The 22,289-nt window shown below is 30.7% G+C and overlaps 1 protein-coding gene across 1 annotated transcript; it reads left to right on the top strand.

Annotated features, from left to right (window-relative positions):
* Nucleotides 1-11,842: 11,842 nt before the first annotated feature.
* On the top strand, nt 11,843-12,499 carry LOC141911541 (uncharacterized). The gene has a single exon (XM_074802531.1). It carries the CDS (start codon nt 11,843-11,845, stop codon nt 12,497-12,499), a length of 657 nt encoding a protein of 218 aa, XP_074658632.1.
* Nucleotides 12,500-22,289: the final 9,790 nt, after the last annotated feature.

Below are 22,289 nucleotides of genomic sequence, written 5' to 3'. Positions count from 1 at the left end.
AGAAGTTACATTCTGTTCAGAAGTTGTTTCTGTTTCTAAATTATCATTTATTATTTCAAATAATTCATTAATTCTTTGTTTAAATACTCTTTTATTTTGATTTATTTCTGTTTCGGTAACATTTTCTATTTCATTACTATTACTTATTCTTTTAATTCTAGATGGTTCTAAATTACTCAAAGTCGATTCTGCTATTATTTTGTTTTGATTTTTATAAGTGATATTAATAAAATAATCATCTTTCAAATGATAATAATATTCACCATCTAAAAATTTTAATTCTCTTACTAAATATCTGGCACCTCTATCATTTATATTATATCCAAATCTTTCAAATATAGGTAGGAAATTATATATAAATTCATCATTTTCTAAATTTTGTTTTACAAAATCTGGATTTTCATTTTCAGCATTTATTCTCGATCTAGTTTTTTTATCAAACTCGTCTGTTGAAGGGGCTTTAGAACCACTATCTGCTAAATTAAAATTATATGCCGATCCATCATCATTATCAATATTAGTTTCATTAAAATCAGGTTGTGGTTCATCAGGTATAAATCCTTCATTATTATTTCCCATTTCTCCCATTTCATAAGCTTCTCCACCTTCTACATACATTTATATCTTATAAAAATTAAAATTTAAAATATAATATTCCTCCTATAACAATTCCTATACAAGTTATAGCTAATTTAGTATTTTCATGGGATTTATTATCATCATTAGTTTTAATTATATCATGTTGAATAATATCAGTTTTTATATTTTCTGATGTATTGTAATCTTTTATTTTAGAATCATTATTTAATTTAATATTATTAGTTTTAGTTTCAGTTGATTGAATATGTTTTTTATTTTTTTCACCTTCCATTAATTTTGGAGCAGTAATAATCTTTTTATTTATATCATTTAATCCAAATGAATTATTTATTGTTGCAGTTTTAATTAGATTATTATAACCAATTATATTTCCCATCTTTAGTACTAAATCATTAGAAATAATTAATAGATTAGGGCCTATACAATAATTTAATCTAATATGTGATTTATCTAAATAATTTTGATATCTTACAATGTTTTCTGGAATAGATCTATTTTTATCATTATGAATTGAATCTTCAAATAATACTTTGAATTGTTTCTGTGTATCAAATGATGTATTTAAATTTCCAATTATTGGGGATCTTGTTTCAACTTGCGCACCTAAAATACATATCAAATAAGTTCTAATAGATTGATTTATTCTTTCTATACCTGATTTAGTAAAACCTTCACTATTTTCTAAAATAAAATAAACCCAACCATTATTGTTTTCTTGTTTTAAATGATCATAAAATTTCGGTAATTTATTGAAATTTAATGTTCTTAAATCCTTTGTTTCTATTTTACCATAACCTAATTTATTGTTATAGATATTATAAAAACTATTAGATGGTATGGGAAGTGCACAATATTCTGCAATCTTTTTAGGGCAAGGAAGTGATCTTATTGTTCCAATTTTTGTTCTAAAATCAGAATTATTTATATCTATATTAAATTCATTACAAATTTTATAAAACTTTGATAAATTAATATTATTATCTAATTCTTTTAAATACCTAGATCCTGGTAAAGCGCACTCTAATTCATTTAATATTATTCTGATTTGAAAGTATGTATGAAATCTAAATAAACTTTGAATTAATTTATAATTAGAATTGTTCAAATGATCATTCCAACTAATTCCACATCCTGTTGTTGCACAATAAACAGCAAAATTTAATTGGTTCTGCCAATACTTCATATTAGATTTTAATAACCACTGTTTTTCATCTTTCAATTTTTTAAAATTAATTAAATATACATGAAATATATTTTCCATCTTTGCATTAAAATTATTAGTTTCAGTAACATAAATTTCTAGTTAATGAATCTAAAACTTCATTTCTATATGTAATATCTTTATTAAAATCTATTGCTGGAATATTATATTTAATTGATTTATTATATTGGAAAGCTTTTGGAAAACTATCTGCCATTTATATAATTAAAAAATTAATAATTTATCAATTCTTTTAATAATTTATCTTGTTCTTCAACTGTTATATGGCCATTTAAACTTATTATATAATCTAGTGTATTCTTTAATTTATTAATTTCTTTTATATTAGTTTTAATTTTTTCTTTATTTCTTTTTATATTTAATTTTGAACTTATACCGGTTAAAACACTTGAACTTAATCCTAATACACCAATTGATATAGCTAAAGGTGTTAATGGACTGAATATTGCTAGAAATGTTATTACAGAACTAATTGTAACCGAACCACTTATAATAAGATAATATATAATTCTACTTTTTAAATATTTTTTCTTTTTTATCTTTAAGTCACTTTCAAATTCTAATATTTGTTTTTCTAAATATGTTTTTAATTTAGTTTTATTTATATCATGAGGAATAATATCAATATTATTAACTTTATCATCCATTTATTTAACAAAAAATAATAGATAATTAATTAGTAAACTTATAAGCAACAAATATAACAATAACAGTTCCTCCTAAAATCCAAATTATCAAGTATAATAATCAGATAATTAAGGTTTGTATAGATGTAATTTTTCTTTTTTGGTTACCGCGTTATATAAACTCATTGCATCATCAACTGATTGAAAATCTCCGTGTGAAATCTTCTGATCATATAATTCCTTGTTAATATAATCCATATAGTTTTGCCTCTTTTCTCTATATTCTTCTGCTGCTTTATTATATTTCTCTAATGCTAAATTATGTCTTCTTTGTTCTCCTAATGAACTATTTTTATCAATATGCTTGAATAAATAACCACCACCAATAAATGCTAAAGCGTTAACAATTGCCGATCCTATAATAGTTATAATTGCAGAAGCCGTTTATTTAGCAAAAAAAATTATGCATTTATATGGGAGGAATATATTTTTGTTTTTTCTAAATAATCAATAGTTAAATTAAAGTAACTGCTAATGTTAATTTTAAAATATCATTTATATCAAATCTATCAACATTAACACTTCCCATTTTGAATACTTTTTTTAATACCATTGAATAACCAACAGTTCCAACTGATAGTAATGCGCCATTATATAATCCAGTTATTATCCACTTATTATCACTCATTTATTTATCAAAAAATTACTATCATCAAAATATTTAGTTATCTTATTCATGGTTAATTCAACATTTATTTCATTACTAGTTTCATTTGTATATATTTCAATTATTATTTTTTTAATATCATCGATGATAAAATCTTCATCTAATTCATAAAATCTTAAAGATTAAATTAGTAATCTTTTCTACATTTAAAGTTTCTTTATCTATTGTTGTTTCATACTCAAATGTTGTTTCATTAGAAAATGCAATATTTTTAATATGTGTAATTTCATCATTAACGTTAAATTTCATTTCTTTCTCACGTTTAAAATCAAATCCAAAACATATACTCGGTCCAACAGTTATATTCATCTATATAGTGAAAAAATTACTCTTTACATCTTATAACTAATTCATATATCACAGGAAAGTTATTCAAATCAATTAAATATCCATAATGATTTCTTATTTCTAATTTAAAATTATTGAAATGTGGAATACAAGGTTTAAAATCACATTCAGCTAAATTATAATTTATTTGCGTTCCAAATTGTTTAACATTTTTTAATGGTAAAATATTTAATATACTAGAATTACAAATTGTATCTTTAGTTGCTTCAAATGTTTTTGTAGGATTAATTAAATTGCAATAAATATAAAAGTGTGTAAAAGTCATTATATTTGTATAAGTTTCAACACTTGAATAATGTCTATCCGGAAGAATTCCAAACAGTTTAGCTAAAGGTTTTCTTACTAGAAATCTATGTTGTTCATTAGTTAACTTTATTCTTATTTTATTAGAACTATCACTTTTAATAAATCTAATTTCAGATCTAGCAGCTGCACCCATTTTTAAACGAGCTCTTTTATTAATTTCTTGCGCTAATGTTCCTAAATTATATAATCCTGGTTTTAGATAAAGATGAAACCATTTATTCAAATTTCTAACATAAATTTTAAAAGCTAAATGATCAAGACTTTTATTCGATATATTATGAAAAGAATTACATAAACTTATATTAACTAATTTTAAATCAACACAATTCTTGAATTCTCTATCTAATTGTATTAGTAAATTATGAGATTTATAATTAGTAAGTTTTCTTGAATCAACAAATATTCTGTATTCTTTTAATTCTACCATTTATTTTACATATTTTCTTATTCGAAATCTATTTCATGATGCCCTTTTTCATTCTTACCTTTGTATACGAAATAGAAATCTCCAGAACATAATTCTTCTAAATCTTCACTTGATAATCTATGAAATCTATCCGGTAAATATGTTCTGAATTTATATGTATTTTCCTTTTAATCCTTCATATTCTAAGTGTATAACTAATTTATCTCCATATTTGTTAGTAACTGTATCGATATTTGTAATTAGATATTTCTTATGGATTATTAATTCTTTTAACTTCTTAAATTTATAATCTACTGATTTGACATTTGAAGTATCTTTTATTCTATCTAGAAATGTTTTGTTGTTCTCGCTGTGTGCTTGTTTACTCTCCATTTATAATACATATTTTTATTAAAATTTGATTAACACGTTAGAATTATTTTCATTATCTCGTTCTCTTTTGTTTCTTCTCTTTTAAATTTTAAGTATTCATCTAAATTACAACCATAAGCAACTGTATGAATTCCATCATCTAAAATATATCTTTTATCATCAAATGGGTTTAGACTTATCTTTTCAATTTCTTCAATAAACATTTCATGATCTTCAGATCTTAAACATCTCATCTTATGTTTTCTAACTTCTTCATTGAATATACAATTGATGTAATCTTTGAAATGAATATTCTTTTCTACTACACTTTTTGTTATTCCTTTTAACTTTTTAGCTTCATGTTCTTTAGTTTTATATGAATACATTTTAGATCTAATACCAATGAATTCAATCATTTCTTCACCACCTAATTCATCTTTGAATTTACCCGGGAACTTTTTTATTATCATTGCTAAACAATTCATGATTTTTAGGATAATTACTGAAATCAAAATGATGTTTTAATGTTTTTAAATCATCAGTTATGTTATCAGTTTTTATCTTTAATATGTGACTGTCAGTATCAAAATATAATATTTCTATATGTTTTTCTCCAAAAAGTGGTTGTAATATATTATAATAGAATTCATACATTAGTAATTTTGATAATTCTAAAACTGAAGCGCCAACATAGATTGGTTTATTAAATTTCATAGATGTTCTTCTCATCTTAACTGCAGCTAAATTTTCATCAAATATTCTGTTACCTAAAAACTTAGCATATGATTGTAAATGTCTAATTCTTTTACCATTACTTACTAACTCAATATCATTTCTATTTCTAATATTTTCACAAGTCTTACCATAGAATGCATTATTCATTAACTTGAAGAAATCTTTTTCGAAATCAGTTTTAGCTTCAGTTCTCTGTTTGGTGTTAAAATCTATATATTTTTCTAACCATTTAGATTGACTAAATGAAATATATCTATGTACTTTTTTTAGGATCATTCCTTGTTTTAGATAAAACTTTAACATTCTATAATGTACTACATAATTATATTTATCTTCTTGAGTTACCATTAACTTTTCTGTATGAATATGATTTTCGGGTTTAATTCTTTTTTGGTAATTTGATAATTCTTCATGAGTTACAGTTTTATGTTCGGGGCAGTATGCTAGATTTCTAGATTTAAATTTTTTATCTTCAGGATATTCTAAATCTACAACAAAGAAGTAACCAGTATCTGAATCATCTGCAATATCTAGAATTCTTTTCTTCCAATCAAATTTATCATTATTTTCATTCTGTAAAACTTCAGTTAATTCAAATACTCCATAAGGTTGAGGTTCCATCATTGCCCAACCATACAAATTATTTGCATCTATATATAATAACTTATATCCAGGGTTATCATTTACATTGAAATATCTATCACCTAATACACCTGAAACTCCTCCTCTTATAGATTTTTCAAATAATAGTAATTGATCTATATTTGTTAACAAATCCATTTTTAGATCTGTAAAGTTTAATCCACAATCCCATGTTAAACTTGGTGATGAATAACAATGGCAAGGATCAATGTTAAAATATTTTAGGTTTACATCTCTAAACCTGTCGAATATATCGGTTAATAATAATACATCTGATTTTAAATATATATCTACTAATTGCCCATGATTTTCTATTTTGAAATGATTCCAAATATTCAATGTTCTATTATATACTTCATCTTTAACATATTCATTTTTTAATTCATCATAGAATTGTTCTTTCAATAATTCAGTTATGTTAAAATCATTATGTGATTTATGAAATGAAAATGGAATTCCTCCTTTATATCTCATTAATTGAAAATCATCATTATTTGGTAAATGTTGCTTTAATATTTTTAATTCATCATCAACTAATGATTTTGATAAGTTATCTAATGAACTATTTAAAAATCTATATGAATCTTTAAATCTTAGGCAACCAAATTGGAATGATATATAATTCTCAGATGTTTTAGCTAACATTCTAAGTTTATAAGTTGGTATTTTATCTTTTGATCTATTTGAATTTAATCTTTCTATTTCATTATTAATTTCTTCTATTTTATGGCATAACTTTTTGATGAATAAATGTGCATCATATACTGATAGATTATGAAATATAACTGGTACAAAGTTAATTTTCTTAGCTTGTAAGTTACAATTCTCATGTGCAGCGCCTCTAAACTTTCCGTTCAAATGATCATGGTCTCTTACTTTTTTATCTTTATAATTAAATATCTTTTCACAATAAAAACATTTATCTGCAAACTCAAATGCTTCTTTATCTTCTTCTGTCATTATAATTTCTATATTTGTATTCAATAATTTACTAAATCTTATTTCATATTCAATTAATAAGTCACAAAAATGATTGATAACATTTTCATTTCTGTAATGATAATATTCACTTTCAATTAGTTCTGGATAATCAGATTTAATATATAACCCGAAAGCAGCAGCTGATTGATGAATCTTTTTGATAGTATTGTTTTTGGTGGTTCATCTGAAAAATCATTTTCATTAGAATTTAATTTTTTTCTTTTATAATATATTTCTTTTCTATCTTGATCAGTTAATTCTTTATTGAATGATTCAAAATCTCCATATATTACAAATGGTACTTTATTTTTGTAATCATATTTTTTGAATTCTAATATTTTATCCTTTTCATTTGGTAAAACTAATTTACAATAATCATGATTTTCACATAATTGTTTATTATTTAATAATGCACTTTCAGTTCTGAATTTATGTAAACATTTTCGACATAGATATATTTTATTATCGAAACCATTTTCTGATCTAAAAAATAAATCGATTCTTTTAATCCACATATAATGATTCTCATAATATAGTATATCTATAACATCGTTTGAATCATAATCTTTTGATAGGTATAAAGGTTCTAATGTATAATGTTTTATATTGTTACCTTTTGTATTTGGAAATTTGATTAAATCAAATACATTTATCTTTATATTATTATCTCTTTCTATTTTTGGGATGTTTTTAATTATAACAGGATACTTATCTATCTTATAATTATTTTCAAATGGTTTATAATGAGTTAATCTAAAACTATGTTGTTTATAATCTATAACTGGGTGTAAACAACTTATAATTGCCCATAGAAAACATTTATCATCTTCATTTTGTACATTTATTACAGCATTAGTTTTAAATGGTAGTTTAATATAACTCGATGCTTCAATATCTGGTTCTTTATAATATGATAGATTATTTTCATCAATTGGTTTTGATTTAGTTAACTTATTATATTTTGTGTTATAAACATGTAAAGTCATAAATATTATTTCATCAAATATTAAACCAGATCCTTCAAAATATTTCTCTTCTATTTTAGTTTTTACTTCATTATAACATTTATCTAATTTATCATCTATATGTTGTTTAGATATAATATGTTGTGAATGAGAATTTATATTATATATTGGTTTATCTTCAGATTTTATAAACTTTACTTTAACTGATATACTTATTTTAGGATATTCAACATCAGTAATTATTTTTATAATATTTTTCATATTTTCTAAATGTTTTTTATTTTCTTCTAATGTTTTTCCTTTATGAAATTTAAACTCGATAGCTGCTGGGCCAATATCACTTTTAAATGCTTCGGTTATCTCTATATCTTTTTTATTATCTAATGAATTAATATAATTTCTTACATCTTCCATGTATGGTCTTTTATTTTTTAATTTATTTTTTATGCTTTTAATTGTCTTCTGTTTCTTATCATTATCTTTATCAAAATAATCTTCACCTAAAATATCATTATTCTTATTTCTAATATGACTTTTAGATTTTAAATGTTCTTTATAATATCTTTTATCACTGAATGATTGATTACATGTATCACATTTGTATGTTTCTTTTTCATTCTTTAATTCATCTAATTTAGTTTCTAATATATCATCTTTATATTCTAGTTTCAATTTATTCTCTAAATGTGTTTTCGTTTTATTGTGTCTTGCTTTTTGGGATTTATCTATATTGATATTACATGTTGGGCAGTAGTACTTATTTGCTTCCATTTTAATACTAAATTTTTTATTAAAATTGATTTTAGAAGTTATTCATTTATATTTTATTCATATATATGAATATTTTAAGAGTAATAGGGAATATCTTGTTTCATATCAAAGGTTCGCACACTCGAATTTATTTTTCATTTTATATGAGTTTCACTCCTAATTCAAATAGAAATTATTATTATTTTCATATTTTTCATTTTTTATGAGCTCGACCTTTCGACCTTTGGTATGAAACAAGATATTCCCTATTACTCACCAGTCAGCCCCGGTAGCTCGATAGGGATGGAATTTAGCTGGGGATTTCAAACCTTGAGAGAGAGCACGGGAGTTCTTAATCTGGATACCAGGGCGATGTACGGGTTCCCGGGTTGTTTGGGATTCAAGAACTCAGGCAGGGGTGTCAAACAGCCGAGGCGTACACTAGAGGGCCGGGATTTCCGGCTGCGGAGTTTTTTTTTAGAATTTTGATTTCTAATGCAGAAAAGCCGGCGATCTAGCGGGCGGTTAACATAGTTATTTTTTCTGCAGTGAGTAACCGGAACTCCGGCTCCTGAACACCAGGCCGTTTTCAGACCAAAGGAAGACAAGAAATAGCATAATATTATGAACTTGAACAGTTTGATATCTTTTGAAAATCTTTTGATTTGAAAAACTTTGTCGCCTGCGGGAGAGGAACGGCCGGCGCGCCTAGTCCAGGGTGTTCACAGTATGGCCTAATATCGTTGTGTCCGGTCCAGGTGTCCATTATCCAAAAGAAATATATTTCTGGTTTGAATAAAATGTTGACTATGTTGGTTTCATATAATTGACGATGACTGTACGAGTCACCGTATTAAACGATTTATATGCAGTAAATATTGAAAAAACATACACTGCGGTGGCGCTAGCGGACGGACACCCGTACTGTAAATAAGTCGTATCTCGCATGTCATATGTCGTATCTCGTATGTTGCATCTCATATCTCGTATGTTATATCTCATATCTCGTATGTCGTCTGAGGTCTTCCATAATATTCCGATATATATTTGCGTTCATGTTTGTCCGATGAAGCTTATTCTTGTATATCGACCTCCGCCGATAACTACACAATTGCCGTTGATCTACTGAAGTCACGATTTGGGGAAACTTCGCGCTTAATATCAGCCTATATGAAAGCTCTATTAGAGTTAACCGAGCCATCTAATACCGCAGCTAGCATTCGAGCATTCTACGATAAGCTTATTTTATATGTCCGATTGCTCGAAGGTCTTGGAAAAACTCCAGACAGTTATGGTGAATTATTGATTCTGGTCTTGCTTGAACGGTTGCCAGTCACATTAGTACAAAATATGACCCGGGGTCGGAATTCGACTATTTGGTCATTCCCGAATTTATTAATATGCTTAAAGAATGAATTGGATATACTTGAATTTAACAAAACCTCTGTAAAGCCTGATTTTGAAGCCTCTGTGTTTATTGCATCAGGGCAGGTGGATAAATATCCGTTTTCTTCTCGAAATTGTGTATATTGTGGAGCGAAACACTCATCTATAAAATGAATAAAATATGATGTAGAAGCCAAGGTGAAATTTATACGAGAAAATCGTCTTCGTTTCAACTGTTTACTTACAGGACATATATCCCTTAACTGTAAATCAGAAACTAGGTGCAAATTTTGTAGGAAAAAGCATCATAGCAGTATTTGTGTTTCTAATAATTCTAATTCGGTAGGCTCGAACGATCATAAACATACTCAAAATTTGCAACTGGGTTCACCGGCGCGTAGCCAGAATCATAAAGGCCACAATAGTTCTCTACATAAAGTTGGTCCTCAACGAAATAATGTTTATTCAACGCCAAAGGTTGACAGATCGACTCAATGTTCTCAGCGTTTTAATAATTGTGTTCCTTTAAAAACGGCTGTTATTCATGTTTTTAGCAAAGATTATTCAACTGAAATTGGCGCTTTATTTGTCGACGGTTCTCAGAGGACGTTTGTCAATAGATCTTTGGTTGATTTTTTAGGCTTGAAACCCATTCGAGCTGATCAGATAAATATTACTGGTTTTGGTGGTGTCAATTCAAATCCACAAATCCGTTGTCTGGACGTCGTCAGTTTAAAGGTCAAGCGTACCGATCAATCCATAATAAACATTGAAGCTTTAGTGGTGCCACAAATAGCACAACCTATTAGTCTTGGTGATAGAACCATACTTAAAGATTACAATTATCTACAAGGTTTAATCTTAGCTCATCCTATTGATGATGATGAGACATTTTCAATTGATTTATTGATAGGTTGTGATTTTTATTACGATTTTGTTATGGAGTATCAGATCCGCCCGGATAATAAGCTATGGTCCTATTGCGTTAGAGTCCAAGGTTGGGTATTTTGTTAGTGGCCCTGTGGCGGATTTTTCTCAAACTAGCATTTCTTCATTTCTCAGTACGTTAACAACGCTAGATGACACTGAGGCGACCCAGTACCATGATTTTTGGACTCTTGAATCCCTAGGCATACAGCATCCCGATGACTCACCTGAAACCTCGGCAGTTTATGATTATTGCGAGGACCTTTTGACTTATGACGCTGATCGAAAAAAATACATAGCCAGATGACGGATACTATGACAAGAGTAAGACAAGGAGTTTGGATTCCCAAATTAAGACAGTTAACTAAGAAAGTACTCAGTAAGTGTATAACCTGTAAGAGAGACCAGGGTAAACCTTACTTATATCCTGACCCTCCTCCGTTACAAACCTATAGGGTTTAAGATGCTCCACCTTTTTCGGTTACGGGAGTTGACTACACGGGAGTTATCTATTGTAAAATGAATACTGTATCGTACATTTGTTTGTTTACGTGCGCTTTGACGCGTCGCATTCATTTAGAGGTTACACCTGATTTATCAACACACTCGTTTATGTTGGCTTTTAGAAAATTTTGTAGCCGTCGATCAGTCCCTAGTCTTATGTTATCTGATAATGCCACAACATTTGAGTGTAGTGCTAGTATTTTAAAGAAATTATGTCAAAGTGATGATATTGTGAATTACTTATCAGCTAAATCATGTGAGTGGCGTTTTATACCGAAAAGAGCCCCTTGGTTTGGCTGTCTATGCGAACGTTTAATCGGCATGACAAAACGCTTATTTAAAAAAATGTTGAACCGAAATAAATTAGATCGTGATGAATTAACCGCTTTGGTCGTCGAAATCGAAGCCATTATGAATGATAGACCTTTAACGTATGTTCCAAGCGAGATAAATGAACCCAATCCAATTACTCCGTCTCAGTTGTTCCAGGGAAGACGCATATCCACGGTACCGTATCCGATTGTAGATGTTGAGGATATACGAGATGCAGATTTCAACGAAGATATTACGCGATCAAGGGCTAAACACCGTCAACACTTCGTTAAAAGGTGGCAACAGGAGTGCTTGACCGCTTTGCGCGAATCTCACGCACGGTCAGGAACTAGAGAAATTTCAGTGAAAATCGGGGACGTAGTTCTGATTCATAACGATGGACCGCGAATCGCGTGGAAACTTGCGACAGTAACTAAACTTAATTTCGGTGCCGATAACATCGTTCGTTCTGTACAACTTAAAATGGCTACAGGGGTCACCAACAGACCTCTCATAAAATCATATCCGTTGGAGATCCGTGCCGACCGATCGTTTAATTTAGAAAACCGTTCGGAGGATGACGATAGTGTACGTGAGGAACGTTCGCCGCGCCCGCAGCGCCGTGCTGCCGAAATAGCACGTCAGAGGATCAGACAAACCGCGGAGCACCGTGAAAGCGAAAGCGATTAGTTGCGATTATTGTGTCTTGTGTTATAAGTCAATCGTGGAGCCTTTTTAGGCACCACACATACCGCTGTTTTGGTTTATAATTTTGCGTATTTTCTGAAGTATTCTTGTATTGAATTTGTGTATTAAATAATGTTGTGATTATTCGTTGTATTAATCGTATTATGTGATGTGTTAACGGATAAGATTTGGAATTTACTTATTGCTGGTTAATTAATATTTAGTTATAATTGTTAGTTGATGTATGTAGATTACCTTAAGTGCCCGGAGTATGTCGGGAATATTTTCCCGCCACGAATTATATTGTATTATTATTTTCGCGTTATTATTATTTTCCCGCGTGACATGCGCGGTTGTGTTGTAGAGGGCGTTGTATGGTGTGTGTGCTAGAGCTCTCGCAAGCAGGGTGGAAGTGTATGAAATTACTCTAATAAACCTTGTACGTATATACGTTGAATGGAATTCGTTATATGTTAGTTATTTATGCCTTCCTGACAGTTAGTGTAACAACTCTTTGATGCACCGCGGTCATAACTACTGGGATAGACTATAGAGGTACTTATTCCTTACTGAAATTAATTATGCTTCAGTCACCCTGTTTCATACATGTACATGTTCATTTAAACCGCATTGTTGTCTTTCAGAGGGTGGTGCATGTGAAGCTGCAAATAAAAAGAAAGAAGAAATGCCTGATGGGGCTGTCCGTTTATTAATTGTTATTATTCGTTATTATATAATCGTTATTATTAAACTTCACAAAAAGTATAGCAGCAAAATGAACGACAAGAAAACTATTTAAAAAAAACATGTATGTGTGGGGATTAATAGCTTCGAATATGCAGAAACTAAATATAAAATATTGTTACACGTGGATTCAACTCAAAATGAAGTGGAACAATATTCTAACGCCGTACAAGAATTGCGTAAAACACAACAGAAAGACGGGAGTTGATCCTAAATATTGCAAGTACTATGATGATCTTGATGAATATATTGGGTGTCGGCCATTCGTAAGACCAAGTGTAGTTCTGTCGTCATCGTCGTCGTCGTTTTCCAATATTCAGAAGTCCCAGACTCGTGAAGAGGTTGATGTGCATAAAATTACAGTAAATTCTACCTAGTTTGGATTGGTCTCAGTAGTCAGGAGTAAATCACAGGTCCCGTTTCTTGATTTTAAATAGTAGACCTTGTATAGTTTACTGTAGTAAGTCAATTCTCGATTGTCAGCAGCTGTATGATTGAGTTCATCGTTAATTCTTGTAGTTGCTGACAATCGAGAAATCTATTTTATAAGCTTTATTTTTCTTGTTTATGTTTTAACAAAATAATTTAGCAATTTATCATCTCTCAAAGACTTAAAAAGACGATTGTCTCGTTATGTTATTTTATCACTGTAATTTTTAAGCTTTTGTTCTTAATTGGTATTTTAATAGGAAGTTTATTACCGTTATTGAAGCTTCTATACATTTAGATATAGAGTTGTTGACTTATTGACTGCAGCAGTGTGCAACTTGTATGTATATGGCATAGATAAAACCTTTCCACCTACCGGTATAAGTAGTAAGGAACTATGGCTAGTGCATTTGGACTCATCCACATACTTAATAGTTGGTGACTAGAAAGGTCGTTGTCGGCGTACTCATGTGTTTAAGTGAACTTCGTTACAGATGATTTACTTAGACTTTACAAGAAGTGGTTTTAATAGAATTGCCAATTTGGGACCAGAAAAATTTCTACAATTTGGACGATACTGACTGAGGAAATCTGAGTTATAGAGGAAAGTTTATTTGAAAACAAGAAGGCAAGATCGGGACTGATGATTTTTCTCCGTTTACCATACTCGTCACCAATGCAATTTTCAATAACTTTTGGACAGCAATTTACCATGATGAACTGTGGTCTAGTCCTAATCAATAGAGAAGTACAGAGAGAGAACAATTCTTTTTCTTCTGACAATTATAGACGGACACTTTATTGAAGTTTTCAAATCAATGGTTTTATCAGATCATTGTTCACAAATATATACTGGTTGGTACTGGGTGCTGAACTTGTCAATCATAGCCAAAATCTGAAAATTTTCACTTTCTCTGAACTATATATGTACATTTATTTGATAAGCATTTTTTCATAGACAAAATAAAAAGATGGAACTACATACACGTGGTTGGTAGAACCGGTACTGGAAAAGTTTGATTTATAAAACCTTTAGACAAACATGCATAAACTTTTAAACAAACATGCATGAAGATAATTAAGCCAGAGGAGGGTGATAACTGTATTAACATTTGGAATTTACAAAGAAAGTAGCAAGCTGATGACATTACGCTTTTGTTCACCATTGGGTTGAGGATAATCTCCAAAATATTCGTTTTTATCGCCAGCCACTTCTTCACCTAAACCATCACGCAGATATTCGTCAAGTGATGTCTCGTGCTGTAGACAGATGTTATGTAAAACAAAACAGCTGGTTAAAAAGTTAATTAGCCGATTATGGTCATGCATGTCAATATATTTCAACCGTCTGAACCGCCCCTTCAGAGTACCGAAAGCATGCTCGATGCCTATTCGCGTTGAACTATGTTTGAAATTGTAATTTCTCTGATTGTTTGACAAATTACCGAAATCTTTATAAGGCACTAAAACATGCTCTTCTAGGGCATAAGCCGAGTCAGCTACAAGGTGAGAATTATCTAGGAATAATTTCCGTCGAACTGCGACATCCCCTGAATCTATGTATGAGGAGAGTTTTGAAAAACTCTGGAATCGTGTGCTGAACCAGGCCACCCGAATGAACAGATGTGAAAAAGCCTACATGGTCACACACAGCCATCACATTAATACTGTGAATTTTTTTCCTGTTAATATAGTTCTCAGGATATTCTTTCGGTGCTTTTATCGGAATGTGGGTGCCATCTAAGGCTCCTATTGCACCCGGAAAACCTTGCAATTCTTTGAACCCTTCAATGATTTCACGCTGTCTGTCCCCAGATTGCCAACTAATAACTTTGGGTAGCACATGATTCACCAATATCTTTGACATCAGACCTAAAAAGAAATAAAAATAATGCTTTGACGTCCATTTGCCTATTATGTAATGTCACGACGCACACAGCCCCAACAAAAATTAACTGTACCGTGCCGGTAAAAACTCAGCCACTTACCAACAATTTTGAAAACAGTAGCTTCACACACACCAAACACATCTCCTATACGTATCAATGGAAGTTAGCATGAAGCATAATATAGAAATATCAGTAACTGTTTTTCAGCGCTTATTTCGACATAATTTATATACAACTCGTCGATAAATGGTTGAATATATTCAATCATTACAGCATACGTTGTCTTCTCACAGCGGAAACTTCGTCTGAATTCTTCTTCGTTATATTGTTCAACAGTTTTTTCAACATAATCAGTAATCCGCGGTTTTTTATAGATACTTTTTGTATGTTTCATTACTTCTGTTTCAAGAAATATACTGGAACTCGTAGGGCATAACAGATTATTTCTGACGGCTGTAATCTTCCCATTTTTATTTTGGTATGGGTATTTGTCAGTTTTCAGCAGCTCATTGATAATAAGAAGCGCTGAACTCTTTTTCTTGTTGTCCATGGAGGCAGCCTTGTTACCTAATCGTAGTAACTAAACTGCTCATTTGTGGACCAAAGCTAATCAAATCAAAATTGTGCCTAAGGCTAAACAAAAATGATACCTTGTTTCTCCGCAGCGGCCGGGTCATTTTTGTAAAATATGATAAAATTTATAAACAGTTCATTTCTATAGCGGCCGGGTCTGTTATGGTAAAATGGATCACGATTTTTAAAAAAAGTAATGTATAGGGAAGATAGGAGGCCGGCCGGGTCAACATTTAAGCTCAGCAGAGCGGAAAAAGAAGGTATCAATTTTTTTAGCCTAATCGCACTAGCTAATCAAAACCTAATCTATTCAGCTCACAAAAACGCCTTTTGTTTATTAGCGACCTTGCAGAAGATACCTTTCCCCTTACTCCAGCGCCGGCGATAACCGCGGCTGCTTAGTCCCGAAATTGTTCCCGGTGGTAAATAGTACCGCCGCCGTATTTATCTCGCCTTTTACACACGAAATAATTATCAAAAGCTATCATGTACGATACCGTTTGAAACGGGTTAAAAAGTCTTGACTCGGTGAAAGTATCTACGAAATTCATCGTTTTTAGGCGACACGAGCTGTAGTTTATCAGTTGAGCCGATTTCGCCGGTTTGTTTACTTCCGGTACGAGCACCGACGTCTTACGGCTATCATTATAAGTTATCACCCTAATTTCTAGTCACAAAGTTAACGTCCTTATATAATCCTCAATATTACAAATCCAGTAGATGATTTCGGCACATTCATATCCTAAAAATACCGAGAATTCGACGATTGAATCGACGGTCCTGAACGCGGTCACGCATGACGACCGCCTTTCGAGACCTTATTAATCTTTACGAATGGACGATCCTGCACACATTTCACACCAAATCGGAATATTAATTCCGATTTTAGAACGCATGGTTAATTGCAAACAGGTGAACAGTTTGTTGTTATTACTTTTTTTAACTTTATATATTTCTCTAGTAAAATTAAGATCGTATTCTTTATGAAATATCTTTTATATTTTAAAAATTCTAACATTTTGACCAATTTTATATTTAAGTTTACAAAAATCATCTAAAAGAAATTCTTCATAAAAATAATTGCAAACAATTTCGGCATTTTCAGGTTTTCTAGCATCAATAGGTTTCATTCCAATGAATGATAAGATTTATTATAACCTATTAATTTTGGTAAAATGTCATTCCATTTAAAAGTATTATTTGCTGTAAAATATTTCCACACTCTTGTTCTTAATGTTTTATTAAATCGTTCAACAACTGCTGCTTTTTCATCCGATTTTGTTGAAAAATATTTGATATTATGATAATCGAAGAGTCCATGGACTAATGAATTATCAAATTCTTTTCCATCATCAAATTGTATTTTTCTCTCTCTGGTTTCACTGTCCCTGAAAGAAATTTTCTTAAAACTTTTGATATTTGTACAGCATCTTTTCGGGATTGTGGGAAACTCCATACATAACGACCAAATATATCAATTATTATGGTTATTATCTTTTTAAAGATTTTTTCATATCAATTAAATCTCCCTGCCATTGTTGATCTACATAACTAACCATAGCTTTACGAGTTCAATATTTTCTTACAATTTGTTTACGTGTTATGTATGGTTGTTCTCATATAAATTCATTTATATCTTAAAATTTAACTTAATTTTGCGGGATCATCTTATTCAATTCATCTTGTTTTACTTGACGCCATATATATTTTTTTACAGAAGGATTGGCAACTGAGGATTACAATAGTAATAGGAATAATAGGGGTTCAAGCCAAAGGTCGAAAGGTCGAAAAATAAATTCCGCACACTCGAATTTATTTTTCGACCTTTGATGTGAACCCCTATTATCCCTACTACTCTTAAAATATTCATATATATGAATATGAATAACTTCTAAAATCAATTTTGATAAAAAATTTGATATTAAAATTGAAGCAAATAAGAAGTACTTCTGTCCGTCAGAACAACCACAAACCAAAGATATTACAAATAATACCGGGGTTATAAATATTTACTACAAGAAATGTTCAAAATGTGAATTGAATAAACAATTCTCGGAATACTATAATTATAAAACTCAGAAAGATGGTAAGCAAAATTATTGTAGAACTTTTGTTAAGGAAATTAATAAGCAATACCGAGCAAATAACCCAGATTAACAAAAGGAATGGAGAGAAAATCACCCCGAATATATGAGAGAATGGAGGGATAATAATCATGAACATTTTAATGAATATAATAAAGAAAGATATAAAGCGGATCTTAATTTTAAAATGCAACAATGTTTAAGTTCTAGATTAACAAAATAATTCAGTAAAGAAGCGCATTCAGTTACACTATCTAATTTATTGGGGTGTTCAGATGAATTTCTCAAATCACGGTTTATATATCAATACGATGATAAAATGAATATAGATAATTATGGTGAATACTTTCATATTCATCACGTGTTACCAATATCGATATTTGATATGAATGATGAATACAATCAAAAGATAATCTGGAATTGGAAAAACCTGAGACCTCTTGAAAAGAAGGAAAATATTATGAAAGGAAATGAACTAGATTTAGACTTGTATTTAGACCAGTTGGTTAAAGCAAAGACATTTGTTGAATTATGAAATAGTCTTCCACAGAACGAAAAATACGTTGAATCTTTATAAACGCCCGATAATACTCAGCTATATAGCTGGTCGTATTAGCTCTAGTTTGGTAAACATCTGTTACCAGCTTACATTTCAATTGTAAAGAATTAATTAATTTCATTAAGCCTATAAAAGAACAGCTGTCACCAGCGCTGAATGGCACCGGACAGTGCCTGGATGTATTGAGTCATAGTGAATTACCGAAGGCGCAGATCATTCTGGAACGTGCACCCGAACCGAACAGACGGCATATACAGAACGCATAGGATATTCTCTCTCGAAACACAATTAGGAGTTACAGTTCTAAATGTAAGTACCGTTTTTGTTGTTATTAAGACGTCGGGAAACGTTAAACATGTTTAAGTGCTGTAATTCATATTCGACAACTACAACTTCAAGTAAGTTTTATTCTACATTCTAGATATTTAGTAAAGAAAATGTCATACACATCAAGAAGTCAACCATCTATTTCAAGTCAAACGCCAGATAGTGAGGAACCAGAAAAGATGGATATTAATACACCATCCCAAGAGACCGTAAAAGAAATAGACGACAAAAATATCGAAAAACTCAAGAAACATTTGGATTATTATAAACAATTAGTAACAATTTTGGACGAAGTAATTACAACTAAACAATCAACGATACAAGAATTGCCGAAAATACCAACTCCGAGTTTAAAAACATTATTAGGACTTAAAGAAAATAGAAGCAAATTGAGCAGTTATGAACTACACGAATACTTGAAATCAAAATTAACGGTTTATAGAGATTTATCAAACATTAAAGTAATAGACACGCATTTATTTTCAGAAATTGGTGATTTATTGATAACCGAGTATGGAACATTGTTAACAAAACAAACAAATCATCTTTGGGATTTTATAATTTCTGGGAATTCTTTAAATAAAGGGTTTGTTCTTTTTCATTCTACCCAAACTGTAAATATTTCATGGGCTAATTGGGTTAAAGAAAATATACATATTAGTGTTGAGAATGAAAGAGAACTTAGATGAATTGGAAAATTATACTCCTTTAACAAATTTCAATTATTGAGTTTGCCACTTGCTACCGTCATTAGTCATTTGAACGAAATTGAAAAAATGTTGGAAAATTACGCCGAAATCAAAGAATTCTGGTCGAAATTAGATAATCCCAATGATGATTTGTAACAGCAGTTGTTTTTCATACTACATATATTTTTAATGTATTATATTTACCCTAATTGCATTTTCTATTATTCTATGTTCAGCTGTTGTTAATGTCGCAGTGACAGATGTTGTATTATACTTTATTGATTCCTGCATTCCGCGCATACCTTAACGGGCCTCTGACGCCCGGCATGGAATGTTATAATCGATACTGACTGTAGAACAAAATATATGTGTCTATGAAATAGTAATTCCACCCGGCGTTTTCGTTAAATTGATTTTCAGTTTGAGGATTTATTTATCGAGGATCCGAAATGACTTATCTGGACGGTTATAGTTACCGCTCCTATAGATAGACCAAAGTAGTGAGATATTGGATCCTAATTTAAATAAAAAGTATTAAAAAAACAATAACTTCAACTAGCTAGTGAATTCGATTATATTTTTAATATTTTCTTTTGCATTCTAATTAACACTAGATTAAAAATAGATTTTGAATAGATTTGAATAAAAATTACATATCTTCAAATAGCTAGTATTCTTGGTCAATACTAGAATCCTTTAACTTTAACTAAATAGTATCATTTGAAGAATACTTATAATATTTTTTCGCTTTTTCTCTAATATAAATGTCAAAGAAATCGAGTAAAAATAGTATTGATAAGACAATTGAGGATTTAGGTATTACAGATAATAATGATACAGTTGTTACTACTAATTGTATTCAAAATAATAACATTGATTATAAATACTATTTAACATGTAAGCATCATCTAGAATTATCGGAAAGTGTAACGAATTCCTAAATAGAAATATAGCTGCAAAGCAGCGATACTGGGTTTTCTGCACAGGCTTAGAATCCTGTTCAATGTTTAACACAGTTTTATAAGTGGAAGCTCGACAAACAGTCAATTAGACCTACTTGAAACCATGGACAACTGGAACAGATGTCCTATTTGACTCTGGAAAATCGACTGTTAGGCGATAATTACTCTTTATGATTTCGACAAAGCATTTGATAAGGTTCAACATCAGCCGTTACTAAACAAGGCTATTAGGAAACAGTATCAATGATAGGTTGCCGAAATGGCTCAGCATTATCTCTGAACGAAAACTTGTAGCCGAAATCAATGGAGCGCCTCATCTTGGAATAAGTCGGTCAAACTAGTGGAGTCACGCAAGGTAGTATCCTAAGTCGTCTTCTGTTAAATGTCCTGACAAATGACATACACAGTAATCCAAAATATACCAGACCGAGTAAATTTCCAAAACGAGCTTAACACGCTGTTCGACCAAAAAACTTAATGATACGACAAGAAAATCTTGTACACTTTTTGTTTGAACCATTCTTTGAACTTTTCTTCATTCTGAAAGCTATGTTATTGTTGAAATGAAAAACTTTTTTTCCGGGCAAAAAAATTTGGTTGAGCGAAAACAATTTTTTCGAACGAATGTTTGAATGAAAACAATTCTGTTCGATTGAACAAAATACTTTATACTTTTGGTTCGGTGAAAAAGCTTTTTACAATATACTTGTTCGAACGAAAAACTTAATGTTCTGACAAGAAAATTCTGTTCAAATTAAAACGATTCTGTTCGATCGAACGAAAAACCTTTCGTTTCGACAAAAAGAAGTTTGTTCAACTTCGTTCTAACGATTTCTTTCAAATTGGATCAATCGAACAGAATATGATTCGTTAGAACGAAATAAATTTTGTTCCGACGAAAGAATTTTTAAGCAAAAGGTCTCATGAACGAAAAAAAGATATTTCTGGGGCTCCGCAGTAACTTAAAGCCAGACGTAGGTCGGCGTTGTGACGCGATGCGATTCTCGCATTGCATCGCAAGTTTCGGTGCAAGTCAGTTGCGATACCACTGTCAGCGACTGTGTGCGACTAGTTTCTGCCAGTCGCAAGAGTGCGTAGGTCGGTTGTGACAGTAGTGTCGCGTCGCAGAAAGTAGAACAATTGCGACTCCTTGTGACTGGCGTTGCCGAAAGTCGCAACCCGTCGCAAGGGAGTGTAGGTCGATGAGTCGTTGCGACACAATCGTCGCTGGCGGTCGTAGTGAATGGCGTCGCAAGGAGTCACAAGCCGTCGCAAGGCCGACCTACGCCCGGCTTAAGTCATTAGGAATTAATGAAATACCAGTTTCATTTATGATGAAAAAACTCAAATGAAAAGTCTGGCTTATAAAGCTGTCTGCTCAGACGAAATTTTCAAAAACAAAATCTTCATTTTTGGCAATAAAATTGATAATTGTGATTGAACTGGTCAGAACCAGTTAATCACTAATTAACATGCATTTTAATAAATCTGATTCCATTACACTGAACTTAGCATTAACCTAGTAGAGGCTACTAGC

The sequence above is a fragment of the Tubulanus polymorphus genome, chromosome 10 (assembly GCF_964204645.1).
Source record: "Tubulanus polymorphus chromosome 10, tnTubPoly1.2, whole genome shotgun sequence".
In the NCBI taxonomy this organism is placed as follows: Eukaryota; Metazoa; Nemertea; class Palaeonemertea; order Tubulaniformes; family Tubulanidae; genus Tubulanus; species Tubulanus polymorphus.
This window is presented reverse-complemented; position numbering and strand designations above follow the sequence as displayed.